The 17,528-nt window shown below is 43.9% G+C and overlaps 1 protein-coding gene across 7 annotated transcripts in view; it reads right to left on the bottom strand.

Annotated features, from left to right (window-relative positions):
* Positions 1-17,528, bottom strand: part of mast4 (microtubule associated serine/threonine kinase family member 4) — a 532,941-nt gene that overhangs the window by 334,159 nt on the left and 181,254 nt on the right. For 2 of the 7 annotated variants that reach the window (XM_070879517.1, XM_070879543.1), the window contains exon 1: positions 13,475-13,554. The exons of 4 other annotated variants lie outside the window; for them this stretch is intronic. In XM_070879517.1, coding sequence (XP_070735618.1) covers positions 13,475-13,513 — 39 coding nt within the window. In that variant the 5' untranslated portion in view covers positions 13,514-13,554. Of the gene's footprint in view, positions 1-11,180; positions 11,214-13,474; positions 13,555-17,528 lie in introns of those variants that run through there. One more of the 7 variants, XM_070879552.1, reaches the window with a different exon arrangement.

The following is a 17,528-nucleotide window of genomic DNA, read 5'->3' as shown; positions in this document are numbered from 1 at the left end:
TGTCTGCCAACCAGTTCTCTATCCACGTCAGTACATTACCCCCAATACCATGCGCTTTAATTTTGCACACCAATCTCTTGTATGGGACCTTGTAAAAAGCCTTTTGAAAGTCCAAATACACCACATCCACTGGTTCTCCCTTGTCCACTCTACCAGTTGCATCCTCAAAAAATTCTGGAAGATTTGTCAAGCAGGATTTCCCTTTCATAAATCCATGCTGACTTAGACCGATCCCATCACTGCTTTCCAAATGTGCTGCTATTTCATCTTTAATAATTGATTCCAACATTTTCCCCACGACTGATGTCTATTAACTGGTCTATTATTACTTGTTTTCTCTCTCCCTCCTTTCTTAAAAAGTGGTGCTACATTAGCTACCCTCCAGTCCATAGGAACCGATCCAGTGTTGATAGACTGTTGGAAAATGATCACCAATGCACCCACTATTTCTAGGGCTACCTCCTTAAGTACTCTGGGATGCAGACTATCAGGCCTCGGGAATTTATCGGCCTTCAATCCCATCAATTTCCCTAACACAATTTCCCGCCTAATAAGGATTTCCTTCAGTTCCTCCTTCTCACTAGACCCTGCGTTCCCTAGTATTTCTGGAAGGTTATTTGTGTCCTCCTTCGTGAAGACAGAATCAAAGTATTTGTTTAACTGGTCCGCCATTTCTTTGTTCCTCATTATAAATTCACCTGAATCTGACTGCAAGGGACCTACGTTTGGTTTCACTAATCTTTTTCTTTTCATATATCTATAGAAGCTTTTGCAGTCAGTTTTTATGTTCTCAGCAAGCTGCCTCTCATACTCTATTTTCCTCCTCCTAATTAAACCCTTTGTCCTCCTCTGCTATATTACAAAATTCTCTCAGTCCTCAGGTTTGCTGCTTTTTCTGGCCAATTTATATTCCTTTCCTTGGATTTAACACTATTCTTAATTTCTCTTGTTAGCCACAGTTGAGTCACCTTCCCCGTTTTATTTTTACTCCAGACAGGGATGGGTGATCTTTAAATGTTTGCCATTGCCTATCCACCGTCAACCCTTTAAGTATCATTCGCCAGTCTATTCGAGCCAATTCACGTCTCATACCATCGAAGTTACCTTTCCTTAAGTTCAGGACTCTAGTCTCTGAATTAACTGTGTCACTCTCCATCTTAATAAAGAATTTTACCATATTATGGTCACTCTTCCCCAAAGGGGCCTCGCACAACAAGATTGCTAATTAGTCCTTTCTCATTACACATCACCCAGTGTAGGATGGCCAGCCCTCTAGTAGGTTCCTCGACATATTGGTCTGGAAAACCATCCCTAATACACTCCAGGAAATCTTCCTCCACCGCATTGCTACCAGTTTGGTTAGCCCAATCAATATGTAGATTAAAGTCACCCATGATTTTGACAAGGTCCCACACAAGAGATTGTTGTGCAAAATTAAAGCACATGGTATTGGGGGTAATGTATTGACGTGGATAGAGAACTAGTTGGCAGACAGGAAGCAGAGAGTCGGGATAAACTGGTCCTTTTCAAAATGGCAGGCAGTGGCTAGTGGGGTGCCGCGGGGCTCAGTGCTGGGACCCCAGCTATTTACAATACACATCAATGATTTAGATGAAGGAATTGAATGTAATATATCCAAGTATGCAGATGACACTAAACTGGGTGGCAGTGTGAGCTATGAGGAGGATGCTAAGAGGCTGCAGGATGACCTGGACAGGTTAGTTGAGTGGGCAAATGCATGGCAGATGCAGTATAATGTGGATAAATGTAAGGTTATCCAATTTGGTGGCAAAAACGTGAAGGCTGAATATTATCTGAATGGCGGCAGATTAGAAAAAGCGGAGGTGCAACGAGACCTGGGTGTCATGGTACATCAGTCATTGAAAATTGGCATACAGGTACAGCAGGCGATGAAGGCGGCAAATGGCATGTTGGCCTTCATTGCTAGGGGATTTGAATATAGGAGCAAGGTGGTCTTACTGCAGTTGTACAGGGCCTTGATAAGGCCTCACCTGGAATATTGTGTTCAGTTTTGGTCTCCTAATCTGAGGAAGGATGTTCTTGCTATTGAGGGAGTGCAGCGAAGGTTCACCAGACTGATTCCCGGGATGGCAGGACTGACATATGAGGAGAGACTGGATCGACTGAGCTTGTATTCACTGGAGTTTAGAAGAATGAGAGGGTATCTCATAGACACATATAAAATTCTGACGGGACTGGACAGGTTAGATGCAGGAAGAATGTTCCCGATGTTAGGGAAGTCCAGAACCAGATGTCACGGTCTAGGGATCAGGGGTGGGCCATTTGGGACCGAGATGGGGAGAAAGTTCTTCACTCAGAGTTGTGAACCTATGGAATTCTCGGCCGCAGAGAGTTGTTGATGCCAGTTCGTTAGATATATTCAAGAGGGAGTTAGATATGGCCTTTGTGGCTAAAGGGATCAAGGGGTATGGAGAGAAAGCAGGAAAGGGATACTGAGGTGATGATCAGCCATGATCTTATTGAATGGTGGTGCAGACTCGAAGGGCCGAATGGCCTACTTCCGCACCTATTTTCTATGTTTCTATGATAACTGCTGTACCTTTATTGCATGCATCCCTAATTTCTTGTTTGATGTAGAGAAGCAGAGGGGTTTAGAGAGGGAATTCCAGAACATAGGGCCTAGGCAGCTGGCTTCCCGTAACCACCCTGACCCCATGCTCTCACCATTGGTTGCCCAACATGTCCATCCTCGCAGCACACAGCCTTCCCGCACCAATTGGAAAGCGAACAGACTCTTTTGTTACCCAACTGGATGATTTTCCCCATCTGATAATTATTTTTTATGCCTCTATGATTGTTTTCCGGGGTTGCTCATTGCTGCTGAGAAAAAGTCAGACTGAACATTGTGAGCTCAAAGTAAAGTGTGACCTCAGTCTTTTATTGCAGGTCTCCAGAGTGCCTCTTCAACCTGTGAAGCCTCCTTAAATACCTGTGCTCCCAAGGGATTATGGGATTCCTTGGGACTCCAGGGGATGAGCCCTCTGGTGGCCATACAGAGTAAATACAAGTCCACATATATAACAATTGCATTGGAGATTCCAAGACAATCCAGGAGGGTTGACAACCCTAGTTGCACCTCCTATGATAACTATCCCCATATGCACCAAACCCAGCTCATTTGCAATTCATTAAGATTCATCAGTTAACACTCTTGCTGCTGCTGTCATACAATTGATATTTGAAAGAAACATAGATTTTTCTTCACATAATTATCTTTTGCTGGTAATGGTGTTCAATACATTTTAAATATTGGTTGACTATTATATTGAAGGTGAGAAAACCAGTGATGAGATGCAACACTGTGGGTGAATGTTGGAGTCTCGGATGGAAAGGGTTAATCAGGAAGACAGCAGCAGACTGGATTGATTCTCCAAAGAGACTCCTCAGTGTAATATTGCTGTGCTGTTGCTTCAATTGTAACTGTGAGAAATGTTAGCTTTCCTTTTAAAGGAACATAATAATGTAGTTTGTGTAGTTTTAAATCATAATATTTTGAAATAGCTAACCAATGTCTGGGACGTTTGAAATGAAGCCTGTACAAGAGATCTGTGGACTTGGAAATCGGAAAGCTTCTCGAGTTGAATTGTTATCAGAAAAGAAAAGAACATGTTGGGTGAAAGGTAGTTGATTGCAAGGACATTGGTGCCATCTGTTCAGATCAGTGCTCTAAAAAAATTCACGGGAAAGCTTAGAAACAATAGAGTGTTGCAGCAGAGTTATCACATCACAATGACAAGGAAGGGTATAAAAGAAGAGGACCTACAACTCGGCAGGGAGCTACTGTGAAACCTGCATTCAAAAAAGATGACTGCAGGACAGAGGTAATTACTGTTCCTGTTGGTAAGATTGCCCCATGGTTAAAAATGTAATTCAGTGTCTTCTTACTGCTATTCTCATGTTGCTGCGTTGCTGGGACTGGAAGTCTGTCATAAATAATGATTACATTTATCTTTTTAAATATAAACGGAGTCATGTCCTCATCAACAGGCCTGAACCAAAATTATATTTAGACACCTTATCACTCGATCATCCACCTTTTCTGCACTATTTGGACAGAATAGGCCCATCAGTGATAGTTATCAAGTGCGAAGCAAAACTTCCGCTACAGTCCAAAAATATACCACAATTTCTACCTCAGCGCAACGGTCCTTAATGCATCACTATGATTCACACCGACACCACTGATCTTTGCGGCCCTGAAAAATAATGATTTGAAAATTCCAGCCTCGCCGGGTCCGTACGAAGTGCGCAAGGACCCGGCGAGGCCTCACAAAAGCCGGTTTTCGGGGCACATTGCACATGCGCCAAAAACCGGCTTTTCCAATCGGTCAACGTTTCTCTAGACAGATCCTCTGCATCCCCGGGAGAAGGACATCCGTGCGGGAGAGATTGGGCTGTTTGCCCAGCAAATGTCCTTCAAATTTTTATGCCTGATAAAAGCAGGCACATAGCTTACTTTTACCATCGTAACACTTTTAAAACATATAAAAAATATATTTAAACACTCATTTTTATATTAAAAACCCTGTCCATTAAAAGGTAAGTTTATTCTTAACCCTATTAAAACACATTAAAAAAAATACCCCCCCAAAATTTTTTTTTCTAAAACATTTAATTTCAATTCATTTTAAATATTTGAGGTGTTTTATTTATTTATTAATGCTGTGTTTGGGTGTTTTAGGGGGTTATTCTCATTGATAGTAATGTGAACTCGTACAAACGGAGTTCCCATTTTTATCAATGAGAATACGCTGTACTACTTAGTGATTGGTGGTCCAGGCCCACATGACTCCAGCATGTACATACCTGAGACAACTTCCCATGCGCTGCACAACGAATCTAGGTCTCCGACTGGAATCGCTACGTTCCTCCAGTATTCCTTCAGTCATCATCATCATAGGCAGTTCCTCGGAATCGAGAAAGACTTGCTTCCACTCTTAAAATGGATACGAGAGCCACAATCCCTGTCACAGGTGGGACAGACAGTCGCCGAGGGTAAGGGAGGTGGGACAGATTTGCCGCACACTTTTTCCGCTGTCTGTGCTTGATTTCTGCATGCTCTCGGCAACGAGACTCGAGATGTTCAGCGGCCTCCCGGATGTACTTCCTCCACTTTGGCCAGGGGCTCCCAGGTATCGGTGGGGATATTGCACTTTATCAGGGAGGCTTTGACGGTGTCCTTGTAATGTTTCCTCTGCCCACCTTTGGCTCATTTGCCGTGAAGGAGTTCCGAGTAGAGCGCTTGCTTTGGGCGTCTCGTGTTTGGCATGCGGACAATGTGGCCTGCCCAGCGGAGCTGATCGAGTGTGGTCAGTGCTTCAATGCTGGGGATGTTGGGCCTGGTCGAGGACACTAAATTCCTTGGGAGGACAGACTCCTTCAGTACTGCACTGGATTGTCAGCCTAGATGTTTTTGTGCTCAAGTACCTGGAGTGGGACCACCAGGTACTTTTGTGGATTTTTTTGGGGTCGTAGATGTTCGTATAAAGGAAGCCTCCGACCGCAACATTCCCTCCCACTAAGAACATAAGGAATAGGAGCAGGATTAGGTCATTCGGCCCTTGAGCCTGCTCCGCCATTCAATGAGATCATGGCTAATCTTCCAATGTTAAATGAGTGCCAAATCAGGGTCAGCTTTTCACAGTGGACTCATGCTCATTGGATTTAATTGTTGGCTTGGCTCACTTGGTGGTTTCTGCCTGCGAATCAGAAGGTTGCAATCCACACCCTATTTCACAGTGTCAGCTGTGCCTCAGTGGGTAGCACACTCGCCTGCGAGTCGGAAGGTTGTGGGTTCAAGTCCCACTCCAAGTACTTGAGCACAAAAAAAAAAATCTAGTTTGACACTCCAGTGCAGTGCTGTCAGATGAGATGTTGAACCAAGGCTCCGTCTGCTCTCTCATGTGGATGAAAAGGATCCCATGGCACTATTTCAAAGAAGAGCAGGGGAGTTATCTCTGGTGTCCTGGCCAATATTTATCCCTCAATCAACATAACAAAAACAGATTATGTGGTCATTATCACATTGCTGTTTGTGGGAGTTTGCTGTGCGCAAATTGGCTGCCACATTCATTGACTGTGCTCTGGACTTGACTCGATCTGATTGACCCTTAAGCAGGTCGTTTCAATCTTGGGTGGGTGGTTGGTGCAGTAGAGTGCTGGTGGTTGCTGTTTGCGTGCGTCTCTGACCACTCCATTCTTTCCCCGACCCCCCCAACATATAGATGATGTCAGAGGCTCATATACATTCAAGTTCAGGGAAAACGTTACATTTGTGGTTCCGTAGTGAGACAAGTACGGTAGACTGGTGAGATGCCTTATTAATGCAGTGACTAGTGCATGAGGACAAACTAGTTCCAGGGCTGCTGGATTGAGTCCCTGCAGTCTGGTGGCAGCGCGGTGCCCAGTGCTGGAAGTGGGAGCCCGGTTGCCTGCTCTTGGGGCTATTGCCGTGGTCCCTAGTGTCGGGCCAGTTCACAGATGCCTGTGACCTTTCTTTGCGCCCTGGGTCGCTGCTGCTTCCTGAGGAGCTGCCGCCTAGCAGTGCACAGGGAACTGCTGACTCGCTGGCCTGGGCGTTGTTTGGTTTGGGATCCTGGCTGGTCCCGGTCCCCTTTGGGGGAACTGTGGCAGGTGACCCTTCGTTTACGGGTATGGCGATGGGGGTCTGGGGGCAGGGCCTTAGCACCATCTGCTCCTTCAGGCTCGTGGCAGTCAGTGCCATCGGGTGCCTGAGAAGTGGAGCCGACCAGGGGCATGGTATCGATACCTGTGCCATTGCCCTGCTGAGGTCGTTTGCTCTGCAGCTCGTGTGTTGGCTGCTTGTGGCCACACTCCATGGAGCATAACTCTGGTCCCCGGGACACAGGCTACAGCATTGGGTATAGCTCGCTGGACCTGTGTGCTCCCGATGGGTGTCTGCCTGCTGCATTGACTGCATGCAGCTGAAATCCTGCATCGCACAACTTTTCCTTACTTATGATGGACACTCTGTGTGTCCGATCGCAATTGCGCGACTTTTCCTCGCTGGTTGCATGTGCACAATTCAGATCATCAATTACACATTTTTCATAATCGCGCGACTTTTCCTCGCTGGTTGCATGTACACAATTCAGATTATCAGTTACACATTTTACATGATCAGTTACACATTTAACATGATCAGTTACACATTTTGTCTCTGACATAGTTACTATTACATTGCTTTTGTGTGTGTGGAACTGTCCCTTTAACTGCTGTGGGTTGCAGGCCTCCTTTAAGAGAGCCTTGCTTTCTTTACCCCAATCCACTTCTCCATTTGATGCCATGTGTTGCTCCATCAGCGCTGCACATCGTGGTCTGACCGCGGCCATCTTTTTCTTCAGCGCCTCACCTCGTGGTTTGGGCGCCATCTTTCCTCCATCCACGATGTTGACTGCGGTGATCCTCTTCTCCCCGGGTTCTGTCTCCAAAGCTGGGAAGTCGCCTCTGGATCCGATTTTCTTCCTCCGGAGTCCCGCCACTGGAGCCTGGAAGGTACGTTCGGGTCGTCTCAGCTGGATCACCTCCACACAGTCGTACTGAGCGGTCTGTGTCTCAGGTGCCGTGCTGGTCTGCTCCCTGGTTCTGGGTCCACTCTCAGCTGAGGGCTTGCTTTGCCTCTGAGCGCAGAGGACATCAATCGTTGGAGGGGTGAAGTCTTCCCACTTCCAATGGATCTTCTCCATCCACCTTCTGCCGAGCGGCGTTGGTCCATCACCTGCAACAATCCACAGAGGTAACCTGTGCACCGTGCTATCATGGAATACCTTTACATCCGCACTACCAAAGACTGGTATAAGTACATCGGTGTAGGTGCGCAGCTGTGCCTGAACCGGGACCAACTTGGGTCGTTCAGCTTGATTGTCCCATAGTCTCGCAAAGGCTTCTTGATTCATCACTGACTGGCTCACCCCAGTGTCCACTTCCATGAAGACTGGAACGCCATCTATCTCAACTTCCATCTTCAGCAGGGAACACTCGGTGGTGCAGGTAAACATGGGGCTGAGCTGCCTCCCTGCCTATCGATTCATAATCCGCGCTGGATTCCTGGCTATCTGCAAACTCTTCATCGACACAGTGAGTCATATTTCTTTACACATTCACTGGAGGTGGCCCTTTGTGCTGCAGCCTTTGCAAACATAGTCTTTAAAACGGCACAGGTGAGCCCGTTAATTCCCTTCGCAACACCAGCATGGTGCTACACGATTAGCCCCCCTCGGCGGACTCTGTTAAGGGACTCGCGGGCCTGTTCTCTCTTCCCAGAGAGGGTTCGCACTCTACAGTCCAGCCTCTAAACGGCGCCACTCTGTGCACAGTACCTTCCGGGTTTGAGTCCTGAGGGCAAGTCATCTGCCTAGAGCCACAGGTCAAGGTCATGAATGACTGGCTCACGGAGATGGCCTTCTGCGTTGTGACTGTGGTATCCACCAACAGGAGCTTAAGAAGGCGGCCCTCATGGCCAATTCCAATGACAAAAATGTCCCGCATCGCTTTGTTGAGGTAATTGCCGAACTCTCACGGTGCCGCCAGCCTCCTGAGGTCTGCGGCGTGCTTCGCAACTTCCTGGCCTTCGGGCCGTTGGTGGGTATACAACCAGTTTCTGGCCGTGAGGATGCTCTCCTTGGGCTTGAGTTGCTCATGGATCAGGGTTACAAGCTCCTTGTACGTCTTGGTCGTTGTCTTCGCAGGTGCCAGCAAGTCCCTGACGAGGCCATAGACAGTGGGCCTACAACTGGTTAGCAAGGTAGCTTTGCGCTTATCAGCCAGTGTGGCCAGGTCGTCTCCTGTCAGGTTGCTTACTGTGAAGAAATGTTCCAGCCTCTCCACAAAAGCGTCCCAATCATTACCATCGGTGAACTGCTGCAATGTACCAAGGGTAGCCATTTTCACGTGAAAGTTCGTAATCTCGTCGCCAATTGTTGTGCCCTTAGTTGCTCTAGTAATGACTCCACGAAGCAATTTGTTGTTGTTGAACTGTAGTGACCTTAGTCCTTTATTCGTTAACTCCAGAGTGAGGATCACACCTGGTGGCCTGCCTTTTATACTAGGCCAGGCACACCTGTACAGGTAACCTACAAGTTTCCCACTGCTGTGCCCTCTGGTGGCACACCTTGTGATAGTATCAACAGTAGCCATATAGGATACATGATGCATTTCAATCCCTAAATACCAAAAAATTAAGCGGCCAATTATCACATTGCAATTTGCAGGACTGCTATGCCAAAGTAGCTGCCATATTTGCCTGCTTCAGAAGAAAGCTACATTGAAAGTAATTCATTGTATGCGAGGGCCTTTGAGAGATTTGGCAAGATGCTGTATATATACACGTCTTTTTTTTTAATCGTTTAGACTCACTTCTCTCGTGAACCTTACAGTTGGCAGAGAGAAAAGGTTTCGATCCTATCAGTCTGAGCTGGATGTACAGTGCAAGTAATTTTGAGCTTAAGTTTATAGCTCAAAATATCTGATCAGTGGGAGCATTTCAAAAACGAAACCTCTTCATCTTTCTCTCTCCTTAAAACCTACCTCTTTGACCAAGCTTTTAGTCAATCTCTTCTTTGACTCGGTGTCAAGTTTTATCTGATTGCACTCATCTGAAGCACCTTAGGATGTTTTTCTACGTCAAAGGCGCTACATAAATGTGCATAGTTATTGTTAATGAGCAAGGCCGTCTATTCTTTCAGGTTACTCTGCGGCTTTGCATAGTAACTTGGAGAGTTTGAATTGCAAAATTTGCAATTTTAGCCATTGGCATTGGATAACTACAAACGTCCCAGGCACAATGGGAATGATGACAAAACCAATGCACACAAACCGAGAAACTTAATCCTTGGAAATAAACCATGTTCCAAAAGTGATGCATTGGAGAGAAACCTTACAAGAGCCTGTACTAAATCAACCTGTGAAACACAAACAGTCTATAGACATTTGCATGGTGAACCAGGTGAAAATGCAAAGTTAAGCATCTTTATCCTCAATCTTTTGATCAGCAGTGACATAGTGAACGGCTCCATCAATCGGCAGAGTTTACACATGCAGCTCTCCAAACAACAGGGCAGGTCATCGGCTTCACCGTCTGGGCAGTGGTCTGGAAGGGTTGGTCGCACGCCCTATATAGAACCCACCTGATCATCTTTCCATTGACGGTTTAACCCGACAGGTCATATAGCACAGAGCCAGAATTTGTAACAGTAGTTGGGAATTTAGTGCTAAAAATAAATGTGGAATTTTCAAAATATTTGAATGAAGCAATTTAAGAGTAGACTGCATTTTATGGAGAGTGCTGAGGGAATTCTAGTGCTAAAAAAACAAACATTTCTATCCACACTTAAACACCAATGGTAAATTGCACGTCTCAGCAAAAGTTCAACTGAATTGTAGCAGATTCATGGAATTGAACTACGTAGTTATCTCATTAATTGCTGATTTTACATAATCTTTGCTGATGCACTGAGAGTGTCTTTTTCCCCTCTGAATTACCCATCAAGCAGAATTATTTTATTATGAACACCAGAGAATTCCAAAGCTACGAATCAGCTTCACTGCTCGCGTCACTAAATGACACATAAAAGCTGCTTAATCCGCTCTACAAGATAATCACTCTTCTGCCACATGCATGTGAATGTTGTTACTGCCAATTCTCCACATGTTTGACTTGTGTAATTGTCCTCTGAATGGGCTAGGGGACAGAGAGGAGCAGCTCAGGAAGCAGCAATTTCCCATTAACCAGTACTACGCAAAGTAAACTGCTACTGTCAATAGCTATAAATATTTTATTACCAAGACACCTTGACTTGGGGTAGGTTGGTGGGGGGTGGGGGGGGAGGGGGCGCTAGAGAAAACCACACTTCTAGATATTTAGAATGCCTTTCTTCATTAGTCAAGCCTCAAGACTACAAAAGCATTTCCTTGCACTGGCCTTCTATCAAATTTAAACAAAAAGGAATTCAGCAGATGCAAAGTGAATGATACCACACACTCTCAATTCCTGCTAACGTACACACCAGGTAAAAGCCCGCAATTCATTCCCAGCCGGCATGCGTTATACTCCTACATATCTCAGTATCAGCTCCTATGTCTGTATTCGAGATAATCTGTACACCCATCATAGTACTTACTGTACAGCTGATGATCAAAGAGCTGATGTTCATTTGTCTTGCTCTTCTACCAAACACATCTGCATAAATGGCTTAGATCTCTGGTGTAAAGTACCATCTCTTGCACAAGTGGCAGGCAGCTCCTACGTGACATCTGTATGTGATGTAGATGAGTGTACCGCCGTTTGGCTTTTATCTGATTTCTACTCTTGGCCACTTCCTTAATAGTCGGAACTCCCTCCTTGTAATACAACAAAAAGTTTCCTTTCAGACACATTCATGCTGCAGTGTCCTGCCAATTGTACATTTCACATGTAAACTGCAATCATCAAAATAAACTTGGCTGTTAATGGATCACATTTGAAGATCCAATTTTATGAAAATAAAAATTCATGCCTCCCGATTCTGGACTCAGTGATAGAAAAATAGATGGACTTGCATTTATATAGCGCCTTTCACAACCACTGGACATCTCGATTGGCATGGACTGGTTGGGCCGAATGGCCTGTTTCTGTGCTGTATATCCTATGTATAAGCACTTTACAGCCAATTAAGTATTATTTTTTTGAAGTGCAGTCACTGTTGTAATGTAGGAAACGTAGCAGCCAATTAGCGCACAGCAAGCTCGCACAAACAAAAATGTGATAGTGACCAGATAATCTCTTTTATGTTGATTGAGAGATAAATATTGGCTAGGACACCGGGGATAACTGCCCCGCTCTTCTTTGAAATAGTGCCATGGGACCTTTTATGTCTGCCGGAGATGGTAGACGGGGCCTCGGTTTAAAGTTTCATCCAAAAGACGGCACCTCTGACAGTGCAGTGCTCCCTCAGTATGCATTCTAGTGTTAGCCTAGATTTTTATGCTCAAGTCTCTGGAGTGAGACTTGAACCCACAACCTTCTGAAGCAGAGGCAAGATTGGTACCGACTGCGCCATAGCTGACATACAGTGACCAAAGACCGGAGGGGCAGCAACATTCTTATGCAGCCTGCCTGCTTCTCAACCTCAGTTCCAATTACAAAGATACAAATAACTCTAAAATCGATCTCAGCTGAAAATGTATTTTTTTTTTTAAAGCGGATAGTCTTCTACAATTTGGACTATTAAACACAGGAGTTTTAAAGTCAAACATAATTTAATCTATACTCGGTAGACTACCATAAGCTCCCCAAGTTTAAAGGAGGAGCTTAGCCAAACAGATTAGCAAGATGCCAAATTTGATTCCCAGCTTCTGGTGAGCAAACTGAAGATCAGCACAGGAAGGAGCACCACAGTTGGTGCTGGTTAAATCTGCCAGGATTCCTACTCCTGGTCAACAAAGGGCAGCCTCTGCTAGAAGTGTGAACACCAAGTGAAAACAAGATCAAACTTGGGCTTGATAGCTTCCTATGTTTAAATAGTCTGCCGATGCTCAGTGCATAGACTCACATAAAGAATCGCTATTTGGTCAAGGTACGGGAAGGCACCCTTGCAGCTGTACCTCCGAAAAACATCAATGTCTTGGGGCTGGGGGGGGGGGGGGGGGGGGGGATGGCATAAAATTGGCATAAAAAAGGGCCAGTTCCATGAATTCAAATATAGCAGTTTTTATTGTTGCATGTCTAATTGATGGGTCATACGTTTTCAAAAGAAATGTGCACTTAATTTAAGATTCAAGAATGTGAAATATTCAAATCATAGTAATAAAATGAAGAGAGACACCAATTGAGATCCATAATAAAAGAACATAAAGACCCAGTTAAAAGAACTCAATCTCTGCTTTAAATGTTGGCAATACGTGTATTAACTTGGACAACTAAACTTTCTGAATCACAAAGAAGAACAATGTGTGCCCTCAACAGAGTGCATGGTAAACGTGAACATCAACGCCTGAACACAGAAATTACAAGAGGGATGTAAAAATCAGATGTAAAGAGGAGAGTTCTTGATTCCCACAAGAATGAGTGTGCCATTTTCACTCTTCTAGCTCTGGAAAAACTTTACTAAATACTATCGTGTGCACAAAGAGTGGGATGAGTAGTTTAAGCAAAGCACCTTTTCCCTGACTTTCAAATAATGCAATACAACTGTGAAACTCATTCAATTGAGGAAATCTGCAAGATAGCAGCCTGTTATTTTACAATGACACCATTTAGGGCTACATATTGTTTAAAGAACCACCTTTTCCAGTACCATACATACCAAATTAAGATACAAATGTTTGTACATTACAACATTTTCCTTAAACAGCCTAAAGGAATGCAACGAAAGAGATTATTAATTCTGACAGTGCAAATGCTGTCTCATCTCAAGAGTAAAGCGCTGCTGCTTACCTGAAGCCCTCGACGCCGGAGAATGCTGGACTCATCCATGTTACCCTTCGTTTTTTCTCATTTCTTCCACTGTATGGCCATGCTGCAGTGCCACAGACCTCACCATGCTAATTCTGATCCTCGCAGCTGCTAAACACTTACATCACAGCAATCCCGATTGGAGAATGAAAGTCAGCTGACTGTTTCTAGTTATTCACTCCAGTAACTTCAGGAGATCATGAATGCTGCTGTGCATAGCAGCAAGTGGGCTCCGACACTGCTCGCTCACGCTCACACACACACACACACACACACACACACACACACACGCGCTAGCTAGAAAACAAAGATGCTTCTATCGTTGTCAACCTCACTTCAAATAATTTTGAAAGATATAGAATCCACGTTAACCCACTAGCTTTCTCTTTCCCCATCACCGTTGATAAATGCGCTCAAAACAAGCTTTAAGGTCAAACACGAGGGTAAATCAGTGGTGACACCTCTGCAAAGACAGCAGCTGGATTTGACGGCGAGAAACTGGGACGCAGCTGGTTAGCAGTACAGCAAAGCTCCGTCTAGCATTCAGCTTTCTAGTGACTTAAAAAAAAACGTAAACCTTGGAAAGCATACAAAAGCTAGCTTAGACAGTGAACGGCACTGATCCAGTCCAAGACAGTGTTTACACAAAATGCTGAAACCAGACTCATTTCCGTAAACATACATCTGTGAATTTTTGGTTTTACTACATAAATGGGTCAAGCATCTTCCTTATTATGTTACACTGCATTAGTGAAATACAATGTTATCCACAAGCAGGTAAGAATGCTGGATGCAGCTGTCCTTTATAAAAAGATATTTGCAGGATTCCACATCAGAAAGCACAGATGTAGTCATGTGCATTCCCCCTTCTTTTCTTCTTGCCTTTGTTATGATCATTGGATTCATGAAACCACATGATGAATATTGAGAATTCCAGTTCACCACATATTTTGAGCTTAAACACAGATGAATTTGTGTGTTACTAAATGTGAAGGACTAGTGGCAAAACAACAAAAATCAAGCTTTTTCTTTTTAGGTGAATATTCCTGAAATATTCAGCTGGAATGACAAGATTTATTAACACTTGCCGCTTATTAAAATTAAGCCTCACCATTGATTTCAAAGAGTACTGGTGCATAAACATTTTGGTTATTAAAAAGATTAAGTCTGTATTTTGTAGCCAGACAATTAACAAGGACTGAAGAATAAGTTGGTCTTGGTCTTACAGCAAAACACTATTATCTGTGGCCGTATATCAATATACTTACTTATATAGTCTAACTGCCTTGTCCTGTATGTAATATACTATTCCTAAAATTTCAGACAGGAAACTGTCCAATGCACAAGAAGTTGTATTCAAACTTTGAAATGTTTTACTGCTGCTTTTTCTCCCAGATTGCATTTACCAAGTACATAGTAGAAAGTAGTATGCTGCCAAAACCCTTATCTGTATACCCAAGTCCAAATTTGCACACAGATAAGACTATGTTTTTGATGAAAATATTTTCTGTGCCTCCTTATGCAGTATTCTTTAGCTATATTCTACACTTTATGCTTCAAGTACGCACATTCTGCAGAATAGACGCATCCATTCCTTTTATGCTAAAAGCCCCATCACATTATTAGAGTTGATGCTGTGTTTGGAAACAGGTTCCAGCAGAGTTTTATTTCTGATAGTATTCAAACTGAACACCCCTTTTAAAAAAAAAAGCATTAGGCCTTATGCCCAAACATGGTGAACGTGTATAGGGCCAACTGAACCAACATAGCATGCATAGTTTTTCAATTTATTTACAAAGATTAAAATTTAGAAGAAGCAATGGATTGATTCACTTGTTTCGAGCTCAGTATTACAGTGATAGATTCACAAGTGGTCCACATTTTCCTGATAAAGCCAACAATTAAATTGGACAGTAGATAGTACAGAAAAGTGGCTGGATTTCGAGGTGTTGACATAGATTGGTAATCACTGATGATTTGACGTTTAAAACTCCCATTATGTCCCTCAATCCTGATGCAATGTAATGCACAAGGCACGACACCTCTGCTCTCCTAGCCCACAAAACACAGCTATTTCCTCTCCATTCGGACAGCTAGATCGTCAAAAAGCTAAGCGGGTCGTGAATTCCAGAAGTAACGCCAGCAACACTACAACAGCTGTTCCTGCGTGAAGGAGTGAGTGTTCCCTCTGCTGGCTGCAGGTTTACTTTCATTCCGGTAACCAATGGTTTAATGAATGAATGGCAGCATCACAGCTCATCATAGAGATGTAGAGGGGACTAGGGCAGTGCAAGCATTAGTAACAACTGGCTTTTTAAAAGTTTGAACTTGATTCTTTCTCTGTAGTCTCCTCATAGCACATACCATCCTTCAAGGAGGGTTAATCCCCTCCCCAATAAAAATTGTACAAGAATGGCCCAGCATGGCTGTATGCTCCTTTGAAGTGGAGCCTGTGCTCTACTCAATAACTTCTCGATACTGAGATCAGCAATTCACCACAATCACCGATAAGCAGTTTATCTTTTTCGTGTGCTTACCAAGATATTCCACAGAAAGAGATACAACAACAACATTTATTTATATAGCGCCTTTAACATAGCAAAACATCCCAAGGCGCTTCACAGTAGTGAAATAAGACAAAACAGATAAATCTGACAACGAGCCATACGAGAAGAAATTACAGCAGATGGCCAAAGAGGTAGGTTTTAAGGAGCATCTTAAAGGAGGAGAGGTAGAGAGGCCGAGAGGTTTAGGGAGGGAGTTCCAGAGTTTAGGGCCCAAGCAGCTGAAGGCACGACCACCGATCGTTGAGCAGTTATAATCATGGATGCTCAAGAGGGCAGAATTTGAGGAGCGCACACATCTCGTAGGGACGTGAGGCTGAAAGAGATTACAGAGATAGGGAGGGGCGAAGTCATGGAGGAATTAGTAAACAAGGATGAGAATTTTGAAATCGAGGTGTTGCTTAACCGGGATGTAGGTCAGCAAGCATGGCATGGTAGCATGTAAAGGCACATGATTTATCACAGGTCTCTAATGAATTCTTCCTAAACTTTTATAGCTTTATAAATTTGGCTTGTTACTTTACTGAACGCTGTTACACCACCCTGGCATCCTGCCAGTTATTCCTTTAACCAGTACAGCCCATAAAATACATCAATCCAGAGACAGTGCGATACAAGGTTTTACAGGCAAGCTGATGTGAAATAATATTTATACCATTTAAAAAATAAATAAAACACACCCGCCATGTTTGTTAGATGTGGTGTTGTTGACAAAATTGGGATTTAACCGCACCGGATGAATATTATATGCTCCCTCTGAATCTCGCCCTCAAGGCTACAGGCAAATGACTGAATAAACCCAAATGCAACATTTTTAAATGCGGTTTGAAACACAGCAGCAGTGAAAGGTGAGCTCGGTTTAAAAAGGTAACAAACATAATGATGGAGACACCCGTTTGCATCAAGTGAAATGGAGCAAAAAAGGTGGAAAATAAATCAGAGAAACTAGAACAGGATCACAAATAAAAAGGAAAAGTAAAACTTTGCGAAAACAAGGGATACTCTTCCCAGACTGAACAAAAGCAACTAATTATTTGCATCGCTTTATATTTAATACTGTGCACTACAAGCAAGCAGAGATTTACCCTGGGCAATAAAGAGCTGAAGCAGAATGCTCGGGGTGGTTTCTGCTGGCACCTGCTGAGCTCGGATGCCAGTGGCAAAAGATCAGTCAGTAATGAGGAAGGGAAAATATTTCCATAATATGAAAAACTCTTGTTGATTATTGGGACCGTGTCCCAGTGCAGGTGGCAGATGTTACTGCCTCAACCACCATTTCATGCTGTATGGGAACCAGCTGGCAATGAGCTAAGGTGCACAAGGGAGGAAGACAGAAACGTTCTTTTAAAAAGTGAAGAGAAATAGAAAGATAAGGAAAGAAATGCAGAAAAACACACAAAGGTCTGGAGATTCCTATGTGGGCACAACCCAACTTGCGCCTGCAGCTGCGCCCATTTTGCCGAGGTTGGAAA

The sequence above is a fragment of the Pristiophorus japonicus genome, chromosome 1, assembly GCF_044704955.1.
Source record: "Pristiophorus japonicus isolate sPriJap1 chromosome 1, sPriJap1.hap1, whole genome shotgun sequence".
Taxonomy (NCBI): domain Eukaryota; kingdom Metazoa; phylum Chordata; class Chondrichthyes; family Pristiophoridae; genus Pristiophorus; species Pristiophorus japonicus.
The sequence above is the reverse complement of the archived record's forward strand: the minus strand, read 5'-3'. Positions and strand labels throughout refer to the sequence as shown.